This window comes from Onychomys torridus, chromosome 16, assembly GCF_903995425.1.
Source record: "Onychomys torridus chromosome 16, mOncTor1.1, whole genome shotgun sequence".
NCBI lineage: Eukaryota > Metazoa > Chordata > Mammalia > Rodentia > Cricetidae > Onychomys > Onychomys torridus.
In genome coordinates, this window is record NC_050458.1 from 60,093,917 (window position 1) to 60,121,100 (window position 27,184).

Here is a 27,184-nt window from a genome sequence, read left to right on the forward strand (position 1 = left end):
CGTAACATTAAAACAACCTCACAGATTTAGGAAAAAAGATGTATGTCACTTACAAACTATCATTTACTTACTTTCAATGCAAAATCTATTTTTTAGGGTCAAAATTCTATAAAAAATAGGGGCTGATAAGTATTACATAACACTGCATCAAAATTTTAAATATGTATAGCTTCTAAAAAGTCAAAACAATGAACAATTTAGCAACATGGCTAGAATAAAAACAGAAACCAAATTTGGCAAGAATATTGTCAATGAAGGCTGGCAAGATGGCTCAGGCAGTAAAGGCCTTGTTGTCAGGACTCAGGAGATGGAAGGAGAGAACCAACTCCTGCAAGTTGTTCTCTGACCTCCACATGTGCACTGGCACATATGTGCATACAAGCATCACACACACACACACACACACACACACACACACACACACACACACACATTAGCTTTGTTGGTACTATGCTTGCTTAGAGTAGTCCTGGGTTTGATTCCCAGTAGTGCATAAACCAGATGTGTTACCACAAGACTGTATCTGTAAACTCAGAGTTTTTGGCTGGAAGTAGCATACAGTACCAGAAGTTCAAGGTTCTCCTTAGCTATATAGGGAGTTCAAGGCCAAATGGGAGATACATGAGACCATGCCTTAAAATAACAAGAAAAGAATATTTCCCTAACTATACCAACACTGTATGAATAGCCAGAAGTAGAAAAGGATTAGGAGCCCTCATGTATTAAAATTTCAAGATCTCTACCACACCTTTCCATCATTTCCTTAAGTTTTGAGGATATCATCTTCAAATGACCAAGACATAAGGCTAGAAAACATTTTCGGCATGATATATTTAAGATAGAAACAGCTATATATATGACTACAGACTTGCAGGTGAAGAAACACACTGTGTGTTCTCTCCATCACCATCTCTGACCCTTTTCTAACTTAGGCCACTCCCATCTTTACCCAGACTACTCCAACACCCTTTTGTGTTTTCTCTGTTAATACACAATTCTTCTCCCACACTGCCACCAGTTTGTCACCTGTCCTACATAAGGACAAGCATACCTACTTGAAAGCACAGCCCTAAGTCCTTGGAAAACACCCAATGGGCTGGCCCCAGCTACCTCTCCAGCTGAATCTCTTATATTGCTTTCACCATTATACTACCATCTTTGTTTCTAGAGCATTCCAAGTGTGTTTCTACTTAAGACATTTCCACACGCTCTTCCTTCTAGTTGGAAAACACTGTCCCAGATCTTTCCAAGTCATCAAGAGACCTGAAGGACAGACCTGAAGGACAGACATGAAGGACAGACTGAAGGACAGACCTGAAGGACAGCCTGAAGGACAGACCTGAAGGACAGCCTGAAGGACAGCCTGAAGGACAGACCTGAAGGACAGCCTGAAGGACAGACCTGAAGGACAGCCTGAAGGCTCAACATTCCACTTACATGTGAATCCCCTGTCATTTTCAGCACACTATCTGCTTCATCTCCTTTTCATAATTTTCTACCACTTGCAATTATCTTCTCCATGGTTACCAACATACTCTGTTCTCCTACGAGCGTGCAGAGTCCCTGAGCATGAGAACTGACTCATTTTGCTCACCATTTCTATGCCCAGTGCAGAGAGAAGTGCTTGCTACCTACTGAATGCTCACCGCATATATGTTATATAAGTGAATACAGTTAACAAAAGAACTCAGCTAAAAAAAAAAAAAAAAAAAAAAAAGATGATCCAGATGATCAAGGTTCAATAAGACATAAGCATTTGTATCATGGGTTTGTACATACAATAATAATACAAGGAGAGCTCATTACATATGAGGGTACTCAGCTATTATGATGAAAATACATATTTTGCTAAGAAAATCCAACTCTATGTTGAGTAAGAATAAAAATCACTAAGTAAAAATCCATTTCTTAGCTAAGATCTGTTAAAATGAGGAACTTTAAATAAATTTGCATTATAAATGGGGGAGGAGAGCCATGAATTCTTCATTCTGCAGAAATGGAAGGGTCCCTTTAGGGCTGAATAAGAACACTGAGAGAAAAGCCTTCATCCAAAGGCAGCTTTAAAATGAATACTAATTCTCCTACCGAGAAAACTCTGCCCGATGCTAAGGGAACAAGGTGGTTTCCCCAGGGCTACCCAGGTCTCTTTCTACCTTCAGTGACCTGCGGTGTGAGCCTGACTGCTGCAGAGGTAAGACTGGAACTCTGCAGGTCCTCCTCACCTGAGCAATGTTCTCATTTCATCTTCTAGTTAATGGGAGTGATTTAAATGTGTGCCCCAGGGTAGTGTAAATGCCAGTGTCTTGGGACTTTGGTCTGTAGGAGCACAGCTGGAACCAAATGAACTACATGGCTGGCCTGCTCACTGTGTTTGCATTGTCTCTAAGAGATAACGAACTACCTTGGATGTTAGTCTTTTTTTTTTTTTTTCAAAGAAGCGAGAAATGATTTCCTCTATTGGATCTATTTACTAAGTACATTAGTGCATGTGGATAACCACCAAGGTTACATACAGCAGCAAAAAAGAATAGCAGTAGACACTTTATCTTGCTCTTAATTGATTGCCTTTGTTACACAACAGTGTCTGCTAAAGTCTGACTGTAATTCTAACTGCAAGCCACAGTAATCATGTCAATATGTAAGCTACCTGAATATCTAATTATGAAAAAGAGAAGGCAATTTCACAGTGGAGACATTGTTCTAATTCGAGAAACAGCCATATTAGCTTATTAGCAGATAGCTGAAAAACTTTAATTTGAAAGATAATTATTTTTAGCTGATTAATATTCTCCAAATTAAACTCACTGCTTTTAATGGGCCTGTCAACTTGACAACCTGGGAAATTAATAAATTTCTCACTCGGTAATCCCAGTAAATTTATACAGCCAAGCTACACATCATTATAAGGATTACCTTCACAGTAGGCATTGTCCTCCCGAAGAGCCCTGAAACCATCTCGGCAGCTGCACACGGCCCTGTCATTCAGGTTCCTGCAGACAGAGTTCTCCATGCAGGTATGCTTCTCTGAACAAAAGTCATAACCTGTAAGAAGAACATGTTCCGGCAAATAAATCAATGAAAATACAAAATCATCATAGTTTCCTTTAATTTTTTTCTTTTTCACTGAAAATTATTATTTTTTTCATACAATGTATTCTGATCACAGTCCCCCAAAACCATCCCAGGTCCTCCCACCTCTCCCTCCAACCAATTCTATGCCTCCTTTTCTCTCTCTCTTTAGAAAATAAATAACAGGCAAAGGGAAAAAAGCAAACAGACCAGAATTTAAAAAAAGAAAGAAAGAAAGTTTCTGTTCATTTTGAAGCTATGTTCTCTAAAGACTTTTTATTAGGTTTATTATTTGACAGTTTCATACATACATATTATATATTCTCATTTCCCACATCCTCAGCCCTCCTTTATCTCTGTCATGCCCAACACCAGTACCTTTCTCACATTCATGACCTTTGGTTTGGTTTTGTGACCCATTTAGTTTACCCAGCACCATCTGTGTGTGTGCTCGCCAGTGGCCACACAACTGAAGACAATGCTTCTCTTTCTCCCTGAGTCAGTCAGGAGCAAACAGCTCAACCATGAGGGGAAGGCCCTGAGCCCCTCCATGCCCGACTGTGGCCAGGCCACAGTGCAGACCCAGCGCAGGCACCCCCAGCTGCTGTGATTTCTGGATTGCATGTTTCTCTGACTCAACTAGTTTCTACTTCAAGAGAATTCATATCTCTTGTGGTTTGTGATTTTATAAATGTTATATAGTCCTTAATTGTCTTAGTATAGCTCTCTACATATTTGAAACAAAGATTCTTTGAGTTTAAAATGAATGTTATAATAACAATGGTAACACATTAAGATGGCAACAGACATTATTCCTACTTTTAACACTCATGAAGACAGAGAGAAATGTGCCCAACAATATTTAAGGGATAAAAATGTCAGCTTAGCATTTTAGATTTATTTAAAAGGTATTCAAAATAATAATTATATAACTTTACTCTAATTTTCTCTGAAGATCTGCATGGCAAACCATAACCACCCAGAAGAAGAAAATTCTAGGAATCACAGGATTTTCACAGATCCCAGAGTCTTTGGGGTAAGAAATAAAAATGAAACTTTTATAAACAGTGACACCAATTGTGCAGTTTCTAGGGATTTCTTTCTTGTGTCAGAACCCCTTGTTCAACGATATCTAAAATGATGAAATGAAAAGCCTGAGTGGCAGAATCTGCCTTAAATGGAGATTACATGATTGTGCGCCATTCAACAAATTTTTAAATTGCCTAATGCATGCTTTATTGAAAAAGCTTCACACTGTCTGATGATTTGCAGTTTCATCCCACATATAAACCAACAGGAAGGACTTAGAAGGAACTTGTTCCTATGTAGCCAGGAAAGACTTGCATTTGAGAAACTCTAAATGGGCCCTTCTTATTTTTAATGAAGCTGATGTCCGCTTTCACAGAGCGGGCAGCGCACACTCTGATCACTCACTGCCTAGATAGACTATTTTCAACACCACTGCAGCGTTACACTGAATGCACAGCATACAATGAAATATTCCTGGTGCAGTTTGATAAATATTAAGAAGACCAATGCGCCTGAAACAGTACATTTTAAAACAGTCTAGAAAACATCAAATGGATAAGTGAATGATTTAAAATAATTTTTAAAAATTGTAAGTATATAAAGACACAAAAACATGCAGTTAATAATACCCCTTAAATCACTTAGAAATTTAACTTCTCTTGACCATATAACTGCTCAGGATTAAGACCAAATATTTGGAAGCAAAATTCTCAAGAGAAAAATTCATGCAATTTAAATTAAAAAATTTAAACCTTTCTCTGGAGGTCATTTTATTTCTTCCTTTTTTAAGTAACTAAATTAAGATCATATTTCTTAAAATGTATTTCACTGTCTTTACAATGCCTGAGGGGAAACCATTTCATATAAAAATCTTTACTATTTGTTTCAATAGCTCAGCACATCATCAAACTAAAATTTAAAAGCCCCCCCCCAATTAAAACTTTCATTTTTAGCCTGAATTAAGAGAAATTTAATGTTAAAATGATTCAGTCTTGGAGGTGCATAGAAAACTAAGCAACTGAGTACTAGCATAGGACTAAAATATCTCTGATTTTTCCCACAGTGTCTCAAACATGTTTTGGAGGCTGTGACTGTGGGAATTATTTCTGGTGTGTTTTTGCTCTTTTGCTTTCTTTACAGATTTCAAAATCATCACCTTTCGAATTGTCAACTTTTCTCCCAGTTTAAAGAATCCTCCATATTATCTAGGACGCTGTGCATGCCTCCTTTTACATTAGCTGTGCCCATTAGTACGATCCATCCCATGTTCCCTCCCGCCTCGGTAACAATGAGACCCAGTATCAAAACATCAAACACCATGCACACACACAGGAAGTGCTTAATAGTCTCGAGAATGTTCCCAGTGGAAGAAGAAAGGAGTATGCTCCTATTTTCACCTTTTCAGATGAAAGTCAAGACTTGGTTAAGACTTGCTTGGGTTATTTATTAACACAACGATGTGAAAACTAAATTTCCAGTCAGTCAAACTCCATTTATTATATCAAAAATATCCAATAGGTATTTAAATTTGTTCTTTCCATACACAAAAATGCTCATTGGCTCCTCTGAATGTTTGACTGCCTGTATCAGTAGTTCTCAGCCTTCCTAATGCTGTGACCCTTTAATGGAATTCCTCATGTTGTACTGACCCCCAACCATAGAATTATTTTCATTGCTTCTCTATGACGATAATTTAACTACTATTATGAGTCATAATGTAAATACCTTTGGAGATACAAGTTTGCCAAAGAGGTTGCCACCCCAGGTTGAGAACAATTGACCAACATAGTAAACTCTTGGGGTCAAAGTGTCATCTACTAATGTGCAGTGGATTTGGATTCAATCGAAGCAGGTAATCCTAACCCACAGACACTCGAGTTGCCAGCACTGTCTATGACTTCACTGCTTCATACCCATTGTGTCTGCATGGCTTTTGGGGTGCAGACCCATCTTTGCCCAAAACCTGATCTCTGTCATGATAAGCTACAGAGACACAGGCTGTGGAAGTTAACCTATGATTCTCAGCCACTCGATTTTGTCACTCGTAAAATTAAGGTAATTCCCATCTTATAAAAGTGTAGGATTCCAGTGAAATCTCCTTCGCAAAGTCTCTGGGGCCTGTGAGCTGATGACAAAAGCTGCTGGACTGGTACCATGACTCTAACACCACACATGCTAAGTTCTGTATCATAGAACCAATCTGAGCATTTGCTATAGCTTGATGAAGAGATCCCATCTAATGCAGCCCAGCCTTTCTGTTTCCTTCCACCGGATTTTAGCCACAAGCTCTCTATCTTTGTAAATGTACATGGGGTTCTGTGCTGTGGGATGTCTTTCTGTACCCTGTGAATATGTGTTGTTCTGATTGGTTGATGAATTGCCTATGGCAGGGCAGGATGGAGCCAGGCGGGAAAATCTAAGGGAGACAGTGAGAGGAGAAAGGAGAGTAAGGGGAGACGCCAAACTGCCGCCCAAGGAGCAGCAAGATGCCAGCAGACCAGTAATGCCCCAGCCATGTAGCAACTTTAATTAATAGAAATGGGTTAAGTTATAAAAGCTAGCTAGCAAGAAGCTTGAGCCATAGGCCACCCAGTTCATAATTAAATAAGCCTCTGAATGGTTATTTTATAAGTGGCTGCAGGACAGGAGAAATCTCCCTGCTACAGTTCTGGGCATTCCTACTAAGAACAAACTTCCTTATTTAACATAAAAACGCATCTGTCCATAACTGAGGGGGAAGTAAAAGGAAGACACAAGAGGTGACAAGAACAGTTTACATCCTGGCGACCTGTCAGGAGAGAGAACATCAGTAACTTTGTGCTGAACAGTAACTGGTTTGACATTAGGCATGGACTTGTCATATTTGCAATGGTTCTGTAGGAGCCACCCACCCTGACTTTTAACCCAGGCACTTTCTGGAAAATGGACTTCACCCTGTACAGGATAAAACCCTATCAATCAATGCACAGCACTAGTCTAAACAAAGTAATTTCTTCAATGCTAGCTAACGAGGGCCACTGAAGCTCAGATATGAGATTTTTACTTATCTCATGAGGATATGAAACCATGTCTTCTACCTATGTATCATTACAATGCAAATGTGAACACGGGTGTGCCAGTCACCTGAGAATACAGCTATCCCCCAAAACAGTTACCTTAGAGGAGACAGAGGTCCTCCAGCCTGTTGTGTCTGGACTGAGTCAAGAAGCACTGAAGTTGGTTACCATCTGCTTTGGGGGCCCACAGAGCCCATTCTCTGGCCAAGGTAGCAGAATTCAGTGTCTATCATATGCCTGTTGCCAAACGCTGAAGTAGTTAGTTGAAGTCTGAAAGCTGGTAGACTTTTCTAATATTTCCTCAAGTGTAATCAAGATGCAGAACAAGCAAATAGAATTCAAATGCCAATGGCCTCCTTCTGAGGCAAATAGGATCAATATGTCAATACCATTGCTCAGCAATGAAGCTGACATTGACAATCACTATAATAATATTATTACTAGTACACAGATAAAGTCACAAAAGTAACTACTGAATGATGTGGACAGTGGAAACTATGCATAAGTGAAAGAGAACAAGCCATACCTCTTCCACGATGCTCCCCCACTTATAATAAGAAGGTGAGAGCAGGAAATGGTCTTGTAAACAAAGGATGGGAATGTCAAGGAGAAGAGGGCGGCAGGAAGGAGAGTCAACATAAACCCACGTACACTGTGTGTGTCTAGGGATTCCTCCTCTATCACAGAAGCTCTGCTTGTGCCCGTTGCACACATCCTTCAAAGGTTCCCAGCAATGGAGAGAGGCTCCCTGCTCAGGTCATCCTGTCTGCTGCTGTCAGAGGTGGCCAAAACAGAAAGCCTGGGGGACAGTGTTGGCATGTTTCCTTTGGTTACTTAGCCCTGCCCAAACCTCCAGGGGAAAGGTCAACACTTTTGTCTCATACCAGACCTCAGGGACACCTTATTAACCATTGCTGACCTACATGTTCACTCATGTGTGAACTGTGTCCTTAACACTAGGCAGGGGGCTGAAAACCAGAGGTCAGTTCTCTTACAAATGGATGTGTCAAAAGAAATGTGAATGAGCTGACTCTAGTTTAAGGCTGTGGGCAGGAGGATTCCTTTACTTGGCCTGTGTCTATGAAGTCAGAAAAGCCTGTAATCCTTAAGGGGCTAAATGCTTTAAGAAGGGCCAATTCTAGCTGGATATGGTGATGCATACCTTTAATCTCAGCTGCCTGGGAGGCTGAGGCAGGAGGGTTACAAACTGAAGGTTAGGTTGAGCAATTTAGAGGTCCTATTGCTAACAAGGGGAATCAGGAGCAACTTGATAACTTTAGTTTCAGTTCAAGTATTATCTAATCCAGACTTTCACAGTCTTAGGCCACTTAACTTATCATGAATGTTTAGAAGGAAATATATCATGTGCCCCACTTCATATCAGTTATAGCAGAATATTAGAGGTGAGGAATCACTGTAACATTCTATCATTCTATGTAAATACATTTTTATGTGAACCATTTAAGTATGGAATAATTTCTTGTGGCTAATTTTCCATTTCTTCACTTGCTTTTTAAAACATATTAATGTTCAGAAATGGATGAGCGCAGAATGACTCTTAACACCCAGAGGCCTCAGCTTCTTACACAACACCTGTCCCACTCCACTCTGACTACTGTGTATTCACTTAATCTCTGAGCAGCCCTCGAGTCTTATATTGAATTAAGGATAATCGCCATTGTAATATTGTAGTGTGGTTTCTGTTGCTGTGACAAAAACACTGACCAAAACCAACCAGGAGAGGACAGAGTCATTCAGGCTTCCAGTCCCGGGCCACAGTCCGTCACTAAAGGAAGTCATGAGAAGAAATAAAGGTAGGAACTCAGAGGCAGGCCCACTGGTATTCCAGGCAGCAGGACCTCTAACTCACAGCCAGGGAAGTAGAGGCATGGAGGAATGCGGCTGCTTGAACTCAGGTTCACGTTTAGCTAGCTTCCTAACACACCAGGACTCCCTACCCAGACAATGGTGCCACTCACAGTGACTTCCTACAGCATTTAAAAGGCATATGCACAGACCAATCCAGCCTTGGCAATGAAGGCTTCAGTCAACAAAGACTCACTTCTAAGGTGACTCGAAGCTGTGTCAAATTGACAGACAGTTAAAGCCAGTTATGTCACTGTCTTCTGTGCTTTCCTCTTGTCTATGGTGGAGTCTAGTCCTCCTTCCCTTCAATTTTGGCTGACTCTTGACTACTTTGAGCATTGGAATATGGGAGAAGTGATGCTGTGTCAGTTCCAGACTTCCATCACACTCTCAAATCATCATTTAACAAGTGTGACTAACATCCTAAATAACAGAACATGAGGAAATGTCCGGAGACTATATGGAAAGCGGGGGAGGTCACTGTGACTATGTATGGTTGCTCAGACATCTCTACCAAGATCCTAAACCAAGAGTCAGGCCTGCCTAGTTTCCAACTAACAGCACAGAGCAACAACAGCCAACATTTGAAGTAGAACCACACCTAGCAAGCTTACCTGACTGTCTGACCCAAACATTGAAATCTACAATGACGATATTATCTTGAAGTGCTGAGATTGGGTAAAGTTTGTTCTGCAGCAATTGTTTCCCACACCATAATGTGTGGCCCTGCTTACACACTGGCTTCTAAGTCACCCAAGACACATTTTGTTAAGAGCGCTAGTTAATTGTGTCTGCATATAAGTGTAAGGGTAAGAAGCACTAGTACACACTACCTACAACTAGTTGCCAAAACTGCTCTAGTCAAGCTGCAAACTCAAAGTCCCAAATGAAATGACTGAATGAGCGCTATTGAGTCCTTTCAAATTACAGACAAGCTCTGCCCAGGCACTGACTCGGGATCATAAGGATAAAAATTCCAATGGTCTGCATTGTTTGTCTACTTGAGGGTAGTTCCTTTTAGAGGTGTTCTCTAGTTGCTAAAAGACATCTTGGAAGTTCTTTTCTGGAAAGATCAGGTCTTGAACCATCATGTTATTTATTTGTTTGTTTGTTTATCTATCTATCTATCTATCTATCTATGTATTTATTTATTTATTTATTTATTTATTTATGCCAGAACTAAGGAGCGAACCCAGGGCCTTGTGCTTGCTAGGCAAGCACTCTACCACTGAGCTAAATCTCCAACCCCCCATCATGTAATTTCTAAAGAGCCACATGCAGAACAGAGATTTTTAGGCTCTTCTTTGGGCTGGCAAGATGGTTCAGAGGTCAAAGGAGCTTGCTGCCGGTTGACATGAACTCAATCCCTGCAACACAGATGGTGGAAGGAGAGAACCAATCCCTGCAAGTGTCCTCTGACCTCCACTCACTACTGCACTGGGGCATGTGCGTGCAAAGGTATACAATGTGTACATAGGCACATGTGTACAATAAGTCCAAATGTTAAAAAATCAAAGCCCTTCAATGAATGAAGAATGAGTGTGAACAAAACAAAATGAAAACAAAATGCACAACTCCACTCAAAACGGGTGGAAGTAACTTTAGATCTATTTTTAATGGAGTAACTAAAAAGAAACAAAATGGTGTCAGTTTTCCAAAATGCATATTTACTTCTTCCTTTGTAAGCTTCACTTCATACCAGCATGAAGCTATCTCAACACATGCTCATATTGTAATTGGGATGGTTACTCAATTCTAAATGCATCACTGTAAACATCAGCTACACTCCAGACACCATTCCAGGGTTTAGATACAGAGATGAATACAAAGACTCAGGCCTCTCTGCAGTGCACACTCTGCTGCAGGAAGTGGACACACACTCGTATAGCCTCAGGTTAACAAGGGATGGGACTGATACTCTCATATAAGCAACCAGGATCTTCAAGAGTCTATGTAATTATTACTTCATTTTTATACTTGAACCAAGGAGTTTAAGAACCTCTACTCAACGGAACTCACTGCCTCTTGAGGTAGCCCATCACATTTTATGAATAGTTTTTCTGTTTTCTTGCAATGAACTAAAATTCTAGGACCCTGGTACTTATTGGTTCTAGGCTTATCGTCTCAGAGATAGCACAAAAGGAGTGGTGATCATCTATACATTCTGTCTTCTTGTTAGTCTTCTTGTTAGCCAACACATGATGAAGAGTGGATCCGATGCAAGCAGGTAATCGGATGCAGTCTGTTTCTGCATTTAGGTCAGTTGCAGAAACAAACTGAGGAGAAATGAGAGCAAACCTATCAGAAGGATAGCTAACTCAACACAGCTATGTAACTTTCTCTAGTAATGGTGAGCCAATTCAGAACTAGGACTCAGGTTTAGAGGTCAGACCCGGAGACAGGTACTGACATATGGCAAAAGGTTTGTGAGCATCTTAGTTATAATTCAACAAATGGCTCAGGGCTTCCCACTGTGTAGCAAATTTAGGTAAATGTTATTAATCTTTGTAAATAATTTATCAAATTTGCTCATGCATATCAGTTATACTAGCCTCCTACAATAGCTCTTCTACATAAATCTTTTAATGTTTTTATTTTTAATTGGCATCTAGTAATTGTGCATATTATGGGATGCCTTGTGACATTTCAATAGATGCATGCAATATGTAATGATTTGAGTCGGGTAATTGGCATATCTATCACCTCAGACACATTCCACTTCTTTGTGTTAGGAATATTCAAAATGCTTTCCATTAGCAGTTTTGAAATACCCACTTAATTGTCTCCACACATATCTCGCTGGGCTATAGAACATTGGAAGTCATTCCTCCTATCCAACTACACCCCTGTGGCTGGTAATCAACTCTCTCATCATCTGCTCTCCATGCTTTTCTAGGTTCTGTTAACCACTGGGCTATGCTCTACTTCTTGGATGCTGTTGACTTTTGAACTCCCATAGGGAAGTCAAAGCATGTGGCATGTGTCTCTCTGTCTCTGCTTTGTGTCACTTCCCCCATGCCCATCTACGTTCTTGCACGGGAGTGACATCACTAAAGTCTTACCTTTACAGACTTTGCAGCAGCTGTGAGACAGGGAGATCTGCTGAGACTCGGGACAATCCAAAGCTGGGCAGCCGATGTTCTCAACGAGCTTCATGGTCTGATCCTGCAGGACAAGTGAAAAGAGATGCCTGCGATTCCGTAATTAAGACTTGGGTGGGAAGTGACAGTATCCGACAAGGTTCTGAGACACTGGTAATTCTGTTTTCCTGATGACCTCTACCTGGGCCATGGGATCATCCCTGCATGGCAGTCAGTGCCATCTGGAGAGCCCACACAGGAGCCGGCAGTCCTGGAGCCAGAGCCCGACACACTGTAGCCACGCCTATAACCCCACAACACCTAGATAATCCTGGAAATGAGTGTTAGTGTTCCACCAGATTTGTAAATACAATGACGAGCGCAGCAAAGACAGAGCTTGGATTAGAGTGACAGCACACGCTGAATTCAACGGATACACAACAAACCAGGAAATCCAGCTGGATTTTTCTATGAGGTTGTTTCGAAGTTCTGCTACAAAGCATCTCTCTGGATGTCTTGGTGCACATCTATAATCCCAGAATTTGGGAGGCAGAGATAGCCACATCTCTGTGAGGTCAAGAACAGCCTGGTCTAAATGGCAAGATCCAAGCCAGTGAGGGCTACACAATGAGAAATGAGACCCAGTATGTGTGTGTGTGTGTGTGTGTGTGTGTGTGTGTGTGTGTGCGCGCGCGCGCGCGCGTGCGTGCGTGCGTGTGTGGAGGGAGGTAAGGGAGAGAAAACTGACAGACTCACAGATGATTTCAGTAAAGAATACCAATGTTCTTGCTCAAAACTTCTAGGGAAATGAGAGTAAGATGTGTGTCTTGTAGGCCAATGTTTAGGATATTTTTCTGGCACATAGTTGGAACTCTTGAATGAAAAAACCTAATGTAACATCACCATCAGCAGCATCAGAATTATCATCATCATCATCATCATCATCATCATCATCATCATGTTCTAGCAATCAAATAAATGAAGTCCTCTCAGGAGATAGCTAAATAGAATCTAATTTTCAGACACCTGGAATAGCCATGCCCCAGAACAAACACATGGCTCCTTCTGAACTGTCATCAACAAGGACCTGTCAATGCTCCATGTGCTACCAGTGTAAAAGTAACAAAATAAGTCTCAGGGTTCATAGGCTTTCATATTTAAGTTCTGTTCAATAGCTTGGGTTTTTTTTATATCATTGCTGAGAACCTCTTTCGTGAGGAAATATGCATTTCAATAATTGCTTTTCCTGAGCCAAGCAAGCAGCAGAAGATGCGTATAGAATGCAGTCAAGCAGTAACCTTCCTTGGCTGTGACAGTGATGTCAGCTCTGCTGCTCTTTTCTGTTTCAAATAACAACACTGTCCTATGCACCTATTAAAGCTGCAGCGTCCTAGCACATATTTTCAAGTTCACAAAACTGATAATAATACAAGAAAGCATCACTAGACTTGACAGGCCGGAAGATGGAAACATGAAAATAAATCTGTCAGTGACATGAAGGTGTGAATACAGGACCAAAGAGGCCTCAAGACAAAAGAGACGATGAAAGCCCTTGATGCTAACTAAGGACTTAGTCAAGAACCACAAAATCTTAGGATGGTTTGATCAGGCTGTGTTGTCCAGTCCAGAGCCACTAGCTACATGTGGTCTTGAACACTGTAGTATGCAAGATTTTAAAGACATTGCTTACAATATGACAAAAGAATGGAAATGTTGTTATGTTAATTATAACAAATTGTATATTGAAATGATGTTGTAGGTCTATGGACTAAATACAGAAAACTGAACAAAACGCATTGTCTTTGTGGCTCTTGCTCCTGTTGGACAGCACAGGGCTAAGAGCAGAGGGGACAACTTCCTTTTTTTAAAATCAAAGGGCACTATTTCCCTAATATACACCGAACACCTGCGGTATTGCCTGCATCCAGACCTCTAACTGAGCATTTAACATGGAATTATCTTACAGCACACTTACCATCATCTCAGCAACTGTCCTAGCAAATATGTGTCGCACAATAATCGATGTTAGCAAACCCACAAACACTGAGGAAGAGACATCAAATGCCCTCGGGTGGTTTAAATGTATAGGTTATATTTCAGAACTAGAGGTCACATTTAGAGACCCAAGGGACATATCTATGTGTTCCAAACTGCATTCTTCTCTAATTCCTTTTTTCTTGTAATGGGACAACTGGATCATACCCCAAATCTTGCAGGCTCCACAGTAGGAATTACCCTACAGGTCCCATCTGGAGACAGGAGCTCATGTCTCATTGGCACATTCCTATGTCTTGATTCTCTTATCTTTAGGATGTGACACACATCATAGAAAAGCAGATTTTAAACAAAAGAAGCCTCTTGCATACATTGTAAAACATGAGGACCCACAGCCTCCATCCCCCATCTCGGTTCTGCCTCTTAACCTTGCTGACTTGCTAGTCCTCAGACATTTTCAGATGGGTGTGTGTGAAATGGACCTTCTTTGGGATACCATGTATCCTGCAAAACCCCTTAGGATTCCCTTTCCTTGACCCTTAATAATTCTATAGCTAGTAGTTTATTGACACAATCAGATTAAATTACTTGTTTTTAATTTTAATATTTTGTGTAATCTCTAGACTTCCTCATGAACAAGGGGCATTCGAAGGGAAAATTAAAGCTCAAATGAGAAACCAGTTTTGACTGGTGCAGCATTTTCCTGTGCTCCGTTCTTTGCCCTTGTACCCGGAAAACCAACCGACCCTGTTTCCCACAGCTCTTCACAGAACTGTTGTAAGTTATGGTGTCGTCTTGTGGCCTTACCGTATCTTGGGCTGCCTTCCACAGGATGAAGATGATGTACAGTGTTTGCTTCAGGGATCCATTTAAAATCAATATCAATGTCATCTCTGTGCAACAATTAATGTTTACTAGGTCGTTTCATGTTTTATTTTCCAATTAGCTGCATGATATTTCTCACCAGTGTCAAAATCATGAGAGACGACTAGCTGAGTCTATTGTCTCTTACATTTCCCTTGGAACAGCAAACAAGGAGTTGATCTGAAGTACAAAGTTTTCAGTTTTCTAAAACTGATCTGACAAGCAACTTTTTCATTTGTTGTAAAATTGTTTTATAGCAACTAGCTTACATGCTTAAAAGGATAATGGAAATTCCTCCAGATTTGAACTGAGACTGCTATTCCGCTCTTCTCTTTGAGTTAGGATTTGAAAAGAGTGTTGTTAGGGAGAAGATTGTAAACAAACATTCCCAGTGTTTATGTAATCAAGATGATTCTGGAAGGCCCCTGAGAGCCAGCTTACCTTGCATTCATAGAGGACACACATTCCAGAGGATGAGTAGACTGTGTTCCGTTCTCCCTCAAAGTAGCTCCGTCCTTGGAACTGGCAAGTTGCTTTAGAAGAAAAAGAGACACACACCAATGCTTTGTTAGGAAACATGGTTCAGAAATGTGCAGACCATTTTCTTACTGTTTTACCTGTTCCTATTCTCTATTCAAAGTCGTTTGAATGACTAAAACCATATATTCAGTCTACTGTAAGGTACCTATAAACCTTAATTAGCAGCATGCAAATTAAGCTGAGAGAGTGAAATGAGGCACAAAAGGATAATGAGGTATTCCCTGTTGCCAGAATAAGACTCTGGAAAGGACCTTTGGACTCTTGATTTTTTTCTTAGGTCTCATATTCTTAAAACACATTATATATTTATATGAAAATGTCTTCATGAAACCCAGTACATGGGCAATGAAGATATACAAATAAGAAAGAAAGGAGGAGAGAGAGAGAAAGGAAGGAAGGAAGAAAGGAAGGGAGGGAGGGAGGGAGGGAAGGAGGAAGAAAGAAAGAGAGAGAGAGAAAGAAAGGAAAGAAAGAAAGGAAGGAAGGAAGGAAGGAAGGAAGGAAGGAAGGAAGGAAGGAAGGAAAAGAAAGAAAGAAAGAAAGAAAGAAAGAAAGAAAGAAAGAAAGAAAGAAAGAAAGAAAGAAGAAAGACGAAAGAGAGAAAGAAAGAAAGGGAGAGAAAGAAGAAAGAAAACAGATGCTGGACAGCGGAGCAGATCAGTGCCTTGCTCAGCCATTATCAGAGAAGTTTCCTCCTGTAAAGATGGGAACAGAGACGAGAAGAGCCAGACAATATGCCCAGCGTGAGACCTCAGAACACTCAGTCCTAAATGGAGTGTCTCCATCAAATCCTTCCCCTCACAGCACAGGCAACCTTGAGGAAGAGGAGGCAGAAAGGGTGTATGAGCCAGAGTGGGTGGAGGAAACCAAGGAAACAAGGTTCTCTGAACCAACAGGATCTATACACCCAGGAATTCAGAGACTGAGCAGCATGCACAGGCCTGCACCGGATGGGGTCCTAGAGCTGAAATAAGTGGATACATGCCTCCCATCCCTAACCAGGAAGCTATCTCCAATTGATAACCACTTACAAATGAAAATTTCTTTTTTTCCAAGGGGATTCCCTAGAAGAACAAACCACTCTTAAGGGTAGACTTCCTGCCTAGCAGTAGGTGGCCAACAGAAAATGAATTCAACAGAGACTTTGGAGGTTCCTTGTTTTATAAAGTGTCGGAGATTTGAAAAACTTTATCTTATTTTTAATTTTTATTTTATTTATATATTTTTCCTCTCTTTATAAGTGTTTCTTTACCATCGGGCGATGGTGGTGCACACCTTTAATCCCAGAACTCGGGAGGCAGAGCCAGGTGGATCTCTGTGAGTTTGAGGCCAGCCTGGGCTACAGAGTGAGTTACAAGGAAAAGGCGCAAAGCTACACAGAGAAACCCTGTCTCAAAAAAACAAAAAAAACAAAAAAAAAACCAAACAAACAAAAAAAAACAAAAAAAGAAAAGAAAGAAAGTTTCTTTACCCTACAGGTCCTTTGTGTATATATTATAGCTTCCAGTTTAGTGTTTTTATGAGATTACTGAGTGTGCAAAAGAGTGGGTTTCTGCATGTGTATCTGTTTCTTGTGCCTTTTCTTAGGCCCTTTTCCTTCTGGTTCTTTGTTTTTGTCCTATTCGAATGTGCTAGTTTTGTTCTATCGTACTATACTATTTTATTGTTACTCCTTAGAAGCCTGTTTATTTTCTAATGAGAGATGGAAAGGGGATAGATCTCGATGTGAGGGGAAATAGGAACTGGGTGGAATAGAGGGCGGGGCCACCACAGTCAGGATGTATTATCTGAGAAAAAAATCTATTTTCAATAGAAAGGGGTGGGGGAGAAACAACAAGGCTTACAGCTATTTAACTGCCTGATTGGCTGATGAATGACATTCTCCTTAAGACCCCCTCAGTGGGCACTTGGGTGGCAACAAATGCCTGGTGCATTTTAATATGCTGTAGAATTTGAAGACAAATTAGGAAGCTCTTTTAATTACACCATGGACACGTAAGCTTTATGCTTTTTAGTTTATATAACTTTACATGAATATTCATGAGTTGGGACACCTCATTTAAGACATTGAGTTGAATTAATATGAACCTACCTTGCTTCCATCTCAGTGACAGAAAGAATTTAAATATAACTCAGGAACATGGAAGTGAGTTGTAATTGGATAAGATACATAGAGAATCTTGAAAATACTTAACAATTGAACTAACAGATGTTACTCTTACTTTGAAATGGTATTTCACACTGGCGATGTTGACTCTTTTCTGGGTTCTCTTCACACTACAGCAGCCTAACCTTAGGGTCATTATCTGGCTTTAGTGGTTCTCAGCCTTCCTAATGTTATGACCCTTTAACACAGTTCCTCATACCATAAAATTTTTTCTGTTGCTACTTCATAACTGTAATTTTGCTACTGTTATGAATCATAATTTAAATATCTGATATGCTGGATATCTAATTAAGTGACCTCCCCAAAAGGGTCATGACCTATAGGTTGAGAATCACTGCCTAAACTGATTTTTGCTTTGCCATTTTATACTGTTTTCTTTGAAAGGACCTATCATAAAATTTTAAATTCCATATAATATACAAATTCCCCAATATAATTTGTTTGGGGACTAATGAAAGATGACCTTCTGATACAAACAGACCCTGAACTTCTTCCCTCATATTTCATAAGTCCTACCTTTTATTTTAGCCATATAAAACAGGTCAACATATCCTTTTAGTTCTGTCTATATGGGTCAAAAAATTCTTTTACTAATTTTAATTTATATCACCTCTCATATTTAAACAATAGCAATTGGTAATGTTAAAATCAGACATTTGTACTAATATTGTTGTATAAATATATTAAATGCCAAAGTTTGTAACCTAACTTTAAAAAAATAGCCGCTTTTTAAAAGGTGCACATTTAAATAATGGAATCCATACACATTTTTAAAAAGCCATTGTTCAGCTAATCCCCTTACTCAGCTAGTATTAAGAATCTTAACTTCATAAATACAACTACTAGAGAACTGGTTAAAAATTTGGGGGAGCTAGCTGGAAAATACTACTACTTAACTATATAAATTATGTTACTTAGAGTGTCTGAAAGTTGCCCAGTTATGGATATCTAAAATGAAACCACTGATAAGTCAGTGCATACTGTGTGTCACATTATGAACTAAAATAACATATGTATTTACTTAATAAACCCAACTGATTGCTAACTATTTTTTCAGTGTGCAAGTTAAAGTGTGCTTTTATTTTAGTAAATCCCATAAATCCAGCATACCAGAATCTGGTCAACTGTACATTTACCTACATGTAATACATCCTGTATTTTATCAGAGAATGAAAAATGAACCTTTCTAACGAATACTCAGTACCCGACTCCAAAGGTTCAAAGCTTATTACACAAGTTGGTAGCCACAGCCTCTTCAAATCTATGGGTGGGTAAAAGAGAAAAATGCCTGATGCTGTGGGCCTTTCTTGCCCAGAGGGGAAAGGAAATGGGGTGAAAACAATTCTCCTCATGCAAATTCTTGTGGTAATTTAATAGTCATGCAGCGCAGATGGGCCTTCTGCTCAAAACTCTTAATTCAAAAGACACAAAGAGGCAACTTATGGGACAACAGGGCGCCAAAGGGAGCTGTGCAGAGAGGAGAGCAGGAAGTGATGGACCACCCACTCTCCACTCCCTCTTCAGCAAGAGCAGGGATGCTGCACTTGGCCCAGGGAGAACCCAACGGGAGTGGGAGTGTTTTCTCATTTAGATTTGATCAGCTACTGTGGTCTTCAATATGCTAGCATTTATGTAGACTATCCATGATGCCAACAGGAGATGCTTTCCTTGTGTTTTATAAAAGAAAACCGTGAAGAAACTCTGAAAAGCTATAAGGATGCCCGAAAACCCTGGGAGGACTAATCCAAACATGGTAGAGGGACAGGGATTTCTCAAAGAGAAATTAGAAATAGAACAACCATCCACAGCACACTTAAGAAATGTATCTTGAGTTCCAGGAAAAGGCGCAAAGCTACACAGAGAAACCCTGTCTCAAAAAACAAAAAACAAAAAACAAAAAACAAAAAACAAAAAAAAAAAGAAAAAAGAAAGAAAGAAAGAAATATATCCTGAGGTCCTTCAGCATGCCTAGTGCTCTGTTGGTAGCAGGACTCAAAAGTGACTGAGACATGATCCCTGTCATCACTATTTAGTAGATAGACACACATAGCTCATTTCAATAGAAGAGGAACTGGTATTCTCTCATTAAAGAATTAATAAATACTAAACCAAAGGGACAGGATGATCAATTTCGGAAGAGTGACAAATAAGAGGCTGAAGAAGAGAACACTGAAGGGCTGGCCAAGAACCCAGACTCTAGATCACCATGGGTCATCTTCACACTCCATCTAATTGAGAGGAGACAGAGAAGGTTTCACTGGAGTAGATCTGAGTTGTGCTGAGGGCTGCCTAGAAGCTGATCATGACCTGAGATCAGCCACTGCAGAGGAGGAGGCAGTAAGGAAACATGGCCAGTTCTTTCTCTCTGGTCTTCCATTTTTTGCCAGGGCTCACACTGTGAATTGCACACACAAAACCAGCTGCAAAGTAAGTCAGGAAGATGGCAGCCTCAGAAGCCAGGCTCCTAGAATTAGGAGTAGGAGAGATGATGGAATTGGGGGTGAGGAGCTCAAGAAGGTTGCTCACTGTGGACCTTTAAGAGGTCTTCCAAGCAGGAGGCCTAAGGAGGACCAGGATAGAAGGAAATGCTTGGCAAACAAGTTCCGCAGAAAGAACACAGGCTCTTACTTTTTTAAACGTAGACCCACCATAAGAGAAAAATTTGATGGATGGCCAGAGAGTAAAATGTGGAAACTGAGGCCTCAGAAGATCAAATATCTAACAGTAGGAAAAGTGGATTGGTTCTCTGCATGTTTTTAACCACGTCCTGCCCATGGAAATGTCAAGAGTCTCAGGGATGGAGGTAATCCCTGTGGACACTGCAGTGAAAGACCAGCTCCAGATTTCCATAACTGAAGAGCATCTGTCATTCCCCAGGGGACTACCAGTACTCTCCTCCAACCAAACAGCAAGGAACTATGACTTTGTGATAGTGAGTTTTAATTTAATTGTATTCACATGTCTATAGGCAGAAAGGCTTCATTTCTTTCCTAATTTCAGTGTATATCTGTAAGTGTGCCTGTGTACATATACAACATTACGTTCCTTGTGAGTCAACTCTAGATGCTTATGATTCCAATCATTTACCTGTCAAAAACACAATACAGAAATTAGGACATGTTTTTCAGGAATCCATGTTGAAGCATTATATTTCATATAGCATATTATATGAAGAAGTAAAACTCCACATATTTTAATACATGAATCATCTATGAAGATAGGTTTATTCATTCAGGCATTTCACTTTGTACATGAAGCAATTAGCCCTTTCTGGAGTCGGAACAGGTCACAGCACTATGGCTCTGTCGACTTCATGCTTTCATTGATAAGTACTGTTGTTTGTATAACTCTGAGGAGTGCCATAAGAATTATGAATTATGTACTTATGTCACCCAGCATTTCATGTGCACAGCCTGTTCAGAATTAACTAGCAACATTCACAACTTGGAGAAATTTAATAGGATGATATAACAATAGGTATTCACATTTTACCAAAGCTATGGTGAACATCTTATATTACACAGTTACCAGTACTGTAACTAGGGAGGAATCTACAAAAGTAATTCATGTTAATTACTTTTCCTCCCACCATTGTAACAATGCAGACAGCAACAAAGAAGACAGGAGAAGACACTGAAGCAAAACTGACAGTCGTCAGTTGTTAAAAAGTAGAAAATGATTTATGACTACAGATTGAGAAACAGATAAGTGAAAGAAGCCAGTAAAACTGTGAAAATTCTAAATTGCACAATAAAATCCTGATTTACTGGTCTTTAAAGCCGAGCTGCGAACTATAATTTCTTTCAATGAATTTCAAATTAACTTCTACAATCTGGCATAGAAAAAATTCAGATCCAACTGAAATATTTTAGAATATATAATCAAAAGGGTAAGTCATATTTCATTTCTAAAGTCTGTTCACTATGTATGTAGTTTCTCTTTTTCCATCAGTGGATTAAAACTATACATATCTGTTTCAATTTCCTGACACCTCTGGAGTGGCCCAGCACAAATAAAGTTAGCCAACAGCTCTATAATTAGACACAAGACTTGCCCAACCAGAGAGAAACAATGGCTGGTACTGAAAGCCTAGTCAACTACCAAGGGCTTGTGATGTCATGGATTTTAGAGGGGAGCCTACAACCACCTCTCTACTAAACCAGCATAATCTCTAATACATTCTAAACATGTGTCCTTATAACCACAGATCAGAGTCATCCTCACATCTTATCAAGGAAGCTTCTCTTTGCAACTGACAGAGAAAGCCCCAACCAATGAAAATGCAGAGTTCTGGAGCCATCAACAAAACACTCCTGTACCTAAGGTCCAGAGAACACTGGAGAAGAGGGAGAAGAAAGATGGTAAGAGCAGAGGATCAGGGAGTTGGCTGTGAGGTTGTGTCTGTCTTCTAAGGTCCGAAGCTGCACCTATAAAGTCTCAACAGTATGGCTGCCTAAACATGAGCTGAACAATGACAACAAGGAGAGACATGCCAAAGTGGGTGGGGGAAAGCTCACATGGCCTCAACTCTGCACAAAGAACTACAGATAGCTAAGGATGCTGAGAGCTGGAGAAACAGTCTTCCCCAGGGAAGAGCACATCAGTTATTTATTTAGTACTTAACTGTCTGCCCTGAAAATATACACATGAGCAGGTTATATTTAGGAATATGTGTGTGTGTGTGTGTGTGTGTGTGTGTGTGTGTGTGTGTGTGTTTCCATTCATTTGTGTAACAAGAATTAATGAGATGAGAGGCCATGAAGTTAAAAAAGAGCAGGGAGGAGTATGTTGGATGGCTTGGTTGGAAGAAAAGGGAAGAGGAAATAATGTACTTATATAAAATAAATATAGATGTAAATATGTACAATAAATAATAATTAAAAAAAACAACAATGACATCAGAAAGAAAAGTTAAAGACACAAAGAAGAGAAGCAGTGAAACTGACTTAGGGACATGCGGTACTTATTGTTCCTTTAAGATGCTTTTGTACGAAGAGTCAAAGGTCTTGGGTTGATTAAATCGTCTAGTAGAGGCATCATTTCCTACAAAGGTTTTGAAATCTGTGTTCCTTTGGAGGAGCCTTCTGAAAGACACCAAGGACACTGGCAGCTGTTTCATGGTGAGACACTGACAGTTGTGTGTTGGTGATACATAAACGGAGTTGGCTGGAGAAAAAAATATCTCATTAACTACTATTATGCACATTTGAGCTTTATTACAGTTTAAGAAGGAAAGGAGTGTATAACTAACCCTTGTAGGGGGAGGGCAGATTCCGCAGACATACCCACAAATGCTTCAGTCAGCTGGAAAGGCACCTCAGCTGTGCATGCTCGGCCCAGTCCCAACTGTTCCGTAATCTGAACTTATTGGCAGTCAGTTTATAACATCGTGGTAGTAAAAGACTTATCCACTGGCTGACGGGAACTCATCTCCCTGGGCCCTCTGTGATGCTTAAATCTTGACGGTAGCACTGAACATGCAGTCCTTCTCTCTATTTGGTTGCATACTTTAAAACAATGCATTTCTACCTGAGAAGTGGGATGGCGTCACATTTATCATCCAATTTCTGAGCGCTCAGCTCTACCCTGCATAATAAAAAACTCAAGGTCTGTTTTTTTTTTTTGTTTTGTTTTGTTTTGTTTTTTAAGTAAATGCTGTTCCAGTTTCCTGTTTGACAAAAATAAGTAAACTAAATCTTTCTCAACCTTCTCTTTCTCCTTCAGTCTCATTTTTGGATTTTGAATCTTAATTATAAAAGTTCTATAGATTGGGTTTCACAGACCCTTCCTATAAAATGATCAAAGCATCTGCAAGAGGGGCATGTTTGTTTATCCATATTATGGTAGTCAGCTATTGACATGAGTGATAAAAGGGAACATGCTCAAATAACATCTCTACTTAGACAACTTCATAAGAAAATACTTCTTCCCTTCTCCCTCAGAAACACCAATTTTATGAGCCAACGTTATTTGAAACGAGCAGAGTTCCAGGGTGCTTAAATAATTCACATACTCATCAATTATACAAGATTGCTTCCTTTAACTAACTCTCATTAATTGTTTGGGAATTTAGTTGTTTGCAAAACTAATATTAGAGTTTAGGGAAATAGATCCTGAGTGGAGGTGTTCAACTCTCCCTCCCATCCAGACATCCTCAGGCTTCTAGAGGACTAAAGGATGCTCTCATGGGGTGCCTCAATCTAAGTCAGTAGCCTATTCTTCCAAAAAGAGAACATATCCTGAAATACCATAAATCCATCAACAATGAGGATCCAGGAGGGAGAGGAGAATAAAAATAGCTTCCAGAATAGAAGAGGTAAAAGTTCAAAATGGTGTGTCCAGAACAGCCTTTGGGTTATGAAGTCTATACACTGGGAAAACAAAGATTGAGTATTTAAAGGACACCAGCAAAAGGGTAAAGTCTGCTGCAGGCAAGAGGGACTCAGTGCTTTTGAGGCTAGCTTAATTTTGCCCAATTAAAGAACAACTAATGGGCTGGCTAGATGGTGGCGGTGGTAAAGGTGTTGGTCACCAAGGTGCAAAAGGAAGGAACTCACACCCACAGTTGTCCTCTGACCAGCACATATATGATGTCTCTCTTGGTATACAGTGTACACATGCATACCTACACATACATTAACTGACTTTTACATTAATTCATTAATATAAAAATTCCTTGAGTTACAACCTAAAATATGCTCTGAAATTTTAATTTTATTTAACCACTACTATTCTGGTCCCTCCTTTTTCTTAATGTGTGTGAGTGTTTTGCCTGTATGTACATCTATGCTACTCGAGTGCCTGGTGCCCAGTAAGACCAAGAGAGTGTTGTGTCCTCAGGAACTGGAGTTACAGACAGTCATGAGCTGCCATGTGAATGCTGGAAACCAAACCCAGGTCCTCTGCAAAAGCAGCCCATGCTATGAACCATTGAGCAGTCCCTTCAGCTCCCTATTCTGACCCTTGACCCTGGTCCAATTTCCAAAGAACAGAATTTTTGAAAAGAAAATAATGTAGAGAATTTCTTGAGTCCCCAGGGAATAAGAAAATAGATTATAAAGAATGGTGGTAAGGAACTGAAGATAATACGGTATTTGGGTCAATGCCTACTTCCATTAGATTATTTCCATTAATGCCTACTTTCATTGGAGTATTTGTGTTAAAATTTACTCCCATTGGAGTATTTGTGTCAAGAACTACTTCCATAAGAGTAACTGAACATAAATAACCATGAGGGGACATGTTTCATTGACGAGGAAAATAGAACACATAATATAAAAAAGGAAAGTTCGCACATTGTCAAATATTTCAAAGCCAGCATTGGAAACCATCTGCCATCTGTAATGTGCTATTAGTGCTGAACATCCAGTAGATTCAGTCAAAATGTGAACATTCACTCTTTGGGTTAATTTTTGTGAAATGACACCTTTTAGGTATGTGTTGTTCTGATATTAAAATCAGGAGATTGGACACAAACACTTTGTAAACTGTAAAGCATGATCCTCTTCAGTATAAGCTACACACATCAGTACTTCAGGAAATGACATGTAAAGACCCTGAGCAGGCAAAAACATGAACAGGGGCAGTGTTTGCAAGACAGCTCTATAAGGATGATATTTTTGAGGTACAATTTACTGAGAGATGCATAAGGGTACAACAGCAGCATGAATATATTGAAGGGTAACAATAGCTGTTAGACTGTACTTAGGGCCCATTCAAGAGGAGGGAACTCATGTCTGGTGCATAAACTTGGCCAAGAACCTGTGGCTATGAGGGCTTAGACTCTAGGCAAGAACTTAGTACTATCATTTTGCTGGGATACAGTACCCAGCTGCCTTCTAAATACTTAACCTTATAACTACAGGTTAATGCAGATCTCAGCCCTCATTAGGGATAAAAAAGGCAAACATAAATGATCAAAATGCAGAGAGTAAATGCCCATTAAATGCTTATCCACATATAGGACATCTCCTCCCCTCACAGCTATGGGAACATACAGGATGGGGAGGCAGAAGACTGTAAGAACTGAGGGACTGGAAGTACTGCTCTGAAAGTGTCTTCTGAACATGATAGGTGATTGCACTCATGAACTCACAACAGCTGTGGTGACCATCAGGAGATCAAGTCACTCAATATTCCAGCATGAAGGAGCAGGAGTGGGCTCACAAGTTTCCACTCACAGTCAAAAACCTACAAGCAGATGATAGATGCCCAAGAAGTAGAGGAAGTCAGTCTTCTCCAGTGTGTGGCACTACCTGGGTATGGGCAACATTGATTGGGCTCAGTGGGAAAGTCATGTGGAGAAGGGACCTGGGCACAAAGAATTAAAAAGCAAATGCGTGGTGTTCAAGTTCAAAGACAAGCAAAAGCAACAAGAGAAGACACAGGAGAAGCAAATCAGTTCATAAGGACCTCATGAGCAATGGCAGCCAAGACTGGAAAGAGGAACAATTACAGAGAATCTCCTTCCAAGTAGGAAGTCACCTTCCTTCTTGTCAAGGGGCCTGAGCAAAGTGTAGGAAACACTGGGCTCACACATCCAGGAGTAGCTATATACAACTCAGAGAACTGTCTAATCCCCAGTGCTTCACAGGGAATGACACTTGAAAAGAGCACAGGCAGGGGAAGGCATTAGTGTAGGGTAGATCATGTAGGGAGCACCCGGATACAAACCAGAAGACAGAGGATCATAACATGCTGTGTGCTGCATCCTAATAACCATCCAGCCAAGAAACCTAAGCAAGCTGGAAGGCATTTATTACAAATGAGCATACCACAGATGCATATTTAAATATGAAGAACATTTAAAACTCTCTATTTCCCAGAAACATGCCAGGCCAATGGAACACAATGGCTGAGGGTGAGACCTGGGATTTTCAGTTTTGAGCTGTTGAAGTACAGCTAGGCTGAAAGACAATTCTTCGTTATTCAGAGGAAACAAGATTTAGAAGAGAGAAACGCATTAACATTTGAACAGTGTTAGCCACATAAATACTCAGTGAGACCATTATGCCCTATGTGAGCTGATAGGTGTCTGCATCTATTGCCTAAAAATAGCTAAACTGATAAATAACAGACAACTATAAATGTATCACTGTTTTAATTTTAAACAAAATTGTATCTACAATGTTTGGGTATAGAATATTTTCTTTTTGTGTTTTTAAATTTTTATTATTTTCTCCTTACAGAGTCGTACATATCATGGTATTTCAATATATGAAGACAAGTGTGCCGAGCCAAGCAGGGTACTTAGCATAGTTTCCTCATTATTCACACACTATACAACAGGCTGCTGTGAACAGTACTCACCACTGTGTGCAGTGAGACAGTTCCTCTCTTGCTATGTTTGGAGAATGTTTCCCAAACTCCCTGCTCATCCTTCCTATTCTCTACTTTGCATTCAGTAATTACCAGCATAGCTGAAATAAGCTTTTTAGCTTCCACATAGTGGAGAAAGCATGTGGGATTTGCCTTTGTCTAGCTTATTTTACCTAACATTTTATCTTCCAGATCCACTT

At 40.0% G+C, this 27,184-nt stretch overlaps 1 protein-coding gene across 2 annotated transcripts in view; it reads right to left on the minus strand.

Annotated features, from left to right (window-relative positions):
- Positions 1-27,184, minus strand: part of Nell2 (neural EGFL like 2) — a 286,357-nt gene that overhangs the window by 131,437 nt on the left and 127,736 nt on the right. For both annotated transcript variants that reach the window (XM_036208219.1, XM_036208218.1), the window contains exons 11-13: positions 15,401-15,492; positions 12,083-12,185; positions 2,914-3,042 (exon numbers count right to left, since the gene is read on the minus strand). In XM_036208219.1, coding sequence (XP_036064112.1) covers positions 2,914-3,042; positions 12,083-12,185; positions 15,401-15,492 — 324 coding nt within the window. The remainder of the gene's footprint in view (positions 1-2,913; positions 3,043-12,082; positions 12,186-15,400; positions 15,493-27,184) is intronic.